At 48.1% G+C, this 1,643-nt stretch overlaps 1 gene segment (V, D, J or C); it reads left to right on the forward strand.

The window, feature by feature from the left end:
• Positions 1-954: 954 nt before the first annotated feature.
• On the forward strand, positions 955-1,591 carry LOC105309167. The segment is given in 2 exon segments: positions 955-1,151; positions 1,236-1,591. Coding segments are annotated over 2 exon segments (402 nt in total).
• Positions 1,592-1,643: the final 52 nt, after the last annotated feature.

A 1,643-nucleotide genomic window follows, 5' to 3' on the forward strand; every position in this document is an offset into this window, starting at 1 on the left:
TTCACACGAGTCAGGCACAAGCTCTTCACCAGTCCTGCTAACCCTTTACCCGGGAAACCCCAGGAAAACTTGGTTCTAAGGACCCCTCTCCCTGCTGTACATGGCTCCTGACACCCTGGTGTCTTCCCTGTGGCCCCTGGTGGCATCCAGGCCTCCAGTCTCCAGGATTCTGAGTGTGATAAACTCGGTTTTGCCCTGATTCCCTCCTGCAATAATAAAGGTTGCATGGCACTGGTCGAGGGAATGACACAGATCGATAGACCGGAATGTGTGTGACCTTGGATCAGCCAAGGGTTTCTCAGATGTGACACACACAGGTTGGACCTTAAGGAAAACGTAGGCGAATATAAATACGTGATATTTGAAATATTTTTTCAAAATTTAGTTAAATCTCCAAATAAATAATATAATTAAATATGTAGTAAAAAATATTATATAGAATATGTAAAGACTTTATTGTTTAACAAAAAATAAAAAATAAATAAGAAAAAGTACAATATGAAGTGTCCAGCATCAGAAGTCTTCCAGCCTGATTATGGAGAGAGGCAGCTACTTAGACAAAGACAACTCACATGTGCTTCAGTGAAGGAGGGAATTGGAGAAGACTGTTTATTATTTTGGATGTAATTTATAACAAAGGTGAAAAAGTATGATTTCCTTGAATTATGTTTATAAATAGTTGGGGTCTGTGAATATATTCAATCGGTTTGAAGTAAAAATATGTCTGACCATCATGCTAATCACTTTCATAATTATGAGAAACACTTATAAGTTTAAAAATGGTGACCTACTCAAAGTCCAGCGTTTATTCGTATACTATGAAAAGCAGGGTTTCCTTAGACCTGTTTCAATGTACCTTAGAGATCGGTTGCTCTGCCATCCCACACTCAGACACCGTATGTATTAAAGGGAAGAGCCCCAGCTGGACCCCAGAGACGCCAGGGAGCCTGACCCAGTCCCTCCCCACTTATGAGGAGCAGGCTGCCCACATGCAAATTCCTCCTCCAGCCCCAGGGTAAAACCTGTCTGGGCTGTGGACGCTCACAGCTCTCTCCTCACACAGGGCTCAGGTCTCTGGGGAAGCAGCGCTGTGGTCGAGGTGAAGATGAGACTGTGGGGTCTTCTCCTGTGCCTGGTGACAGCCCCCCAAGGTGAGTGTCTCAGGTGTCAGACAGGGGTCTGTGGGATGCCTGTGACTGCAGGTGACTGACAGGACTGATGCTCCTTGTCCCCAGGTGTCCTGTCTGAGGAGGAGCTAAAGCAGTGGGGCTTGCAACAGCTGAAGCCCTCGCAGACCCTCTCGCTCACCTGCGCTGACTATAAAGTCTCCCTCACAAGCAGCGGTTACTGCTGGAACTGGATCCGCCAGCCCCCTGGAAAGGGGCTAGAGTGGATGGGGAGTATTTGTTACAATGGGAACACATACTACAGCCCGTCCCTGAAGAGTCGCACCTCCATCTCCAGAGACACCTCCAAGAACCAATTCTCCCTGCAGCTGAACTCTGCGACCATCGAGGACACGGCCGTGTATTACTGTGCGAGAGACACAGTGAGGGGACCTCAGTGTGAGCCCAGACACAAACCTCCCTGAGGGAGACAGGAGGGGGCGCTGCAGGGGTCGATCAGGTCACAAGGGGGCGCCC

The sequence above is a fragment of the Pteropus vampyrus genome, unplaced genomic scaffold (genome assembly GCF_000151845.1).
Source record: "Pteropus vampyrus isolate Shadow unplaced genomic scaffold, Pvam_2.0 Scaffold679, whole genome shotgun sequence".
Classification (NCBI taxonomy): domain Eukaryota; kingdom Metazoa; phylum Chordata; class Mammalia; order Chiroptera; family Pteropodidae; genus Pteropus; species Pteropus vampyrus.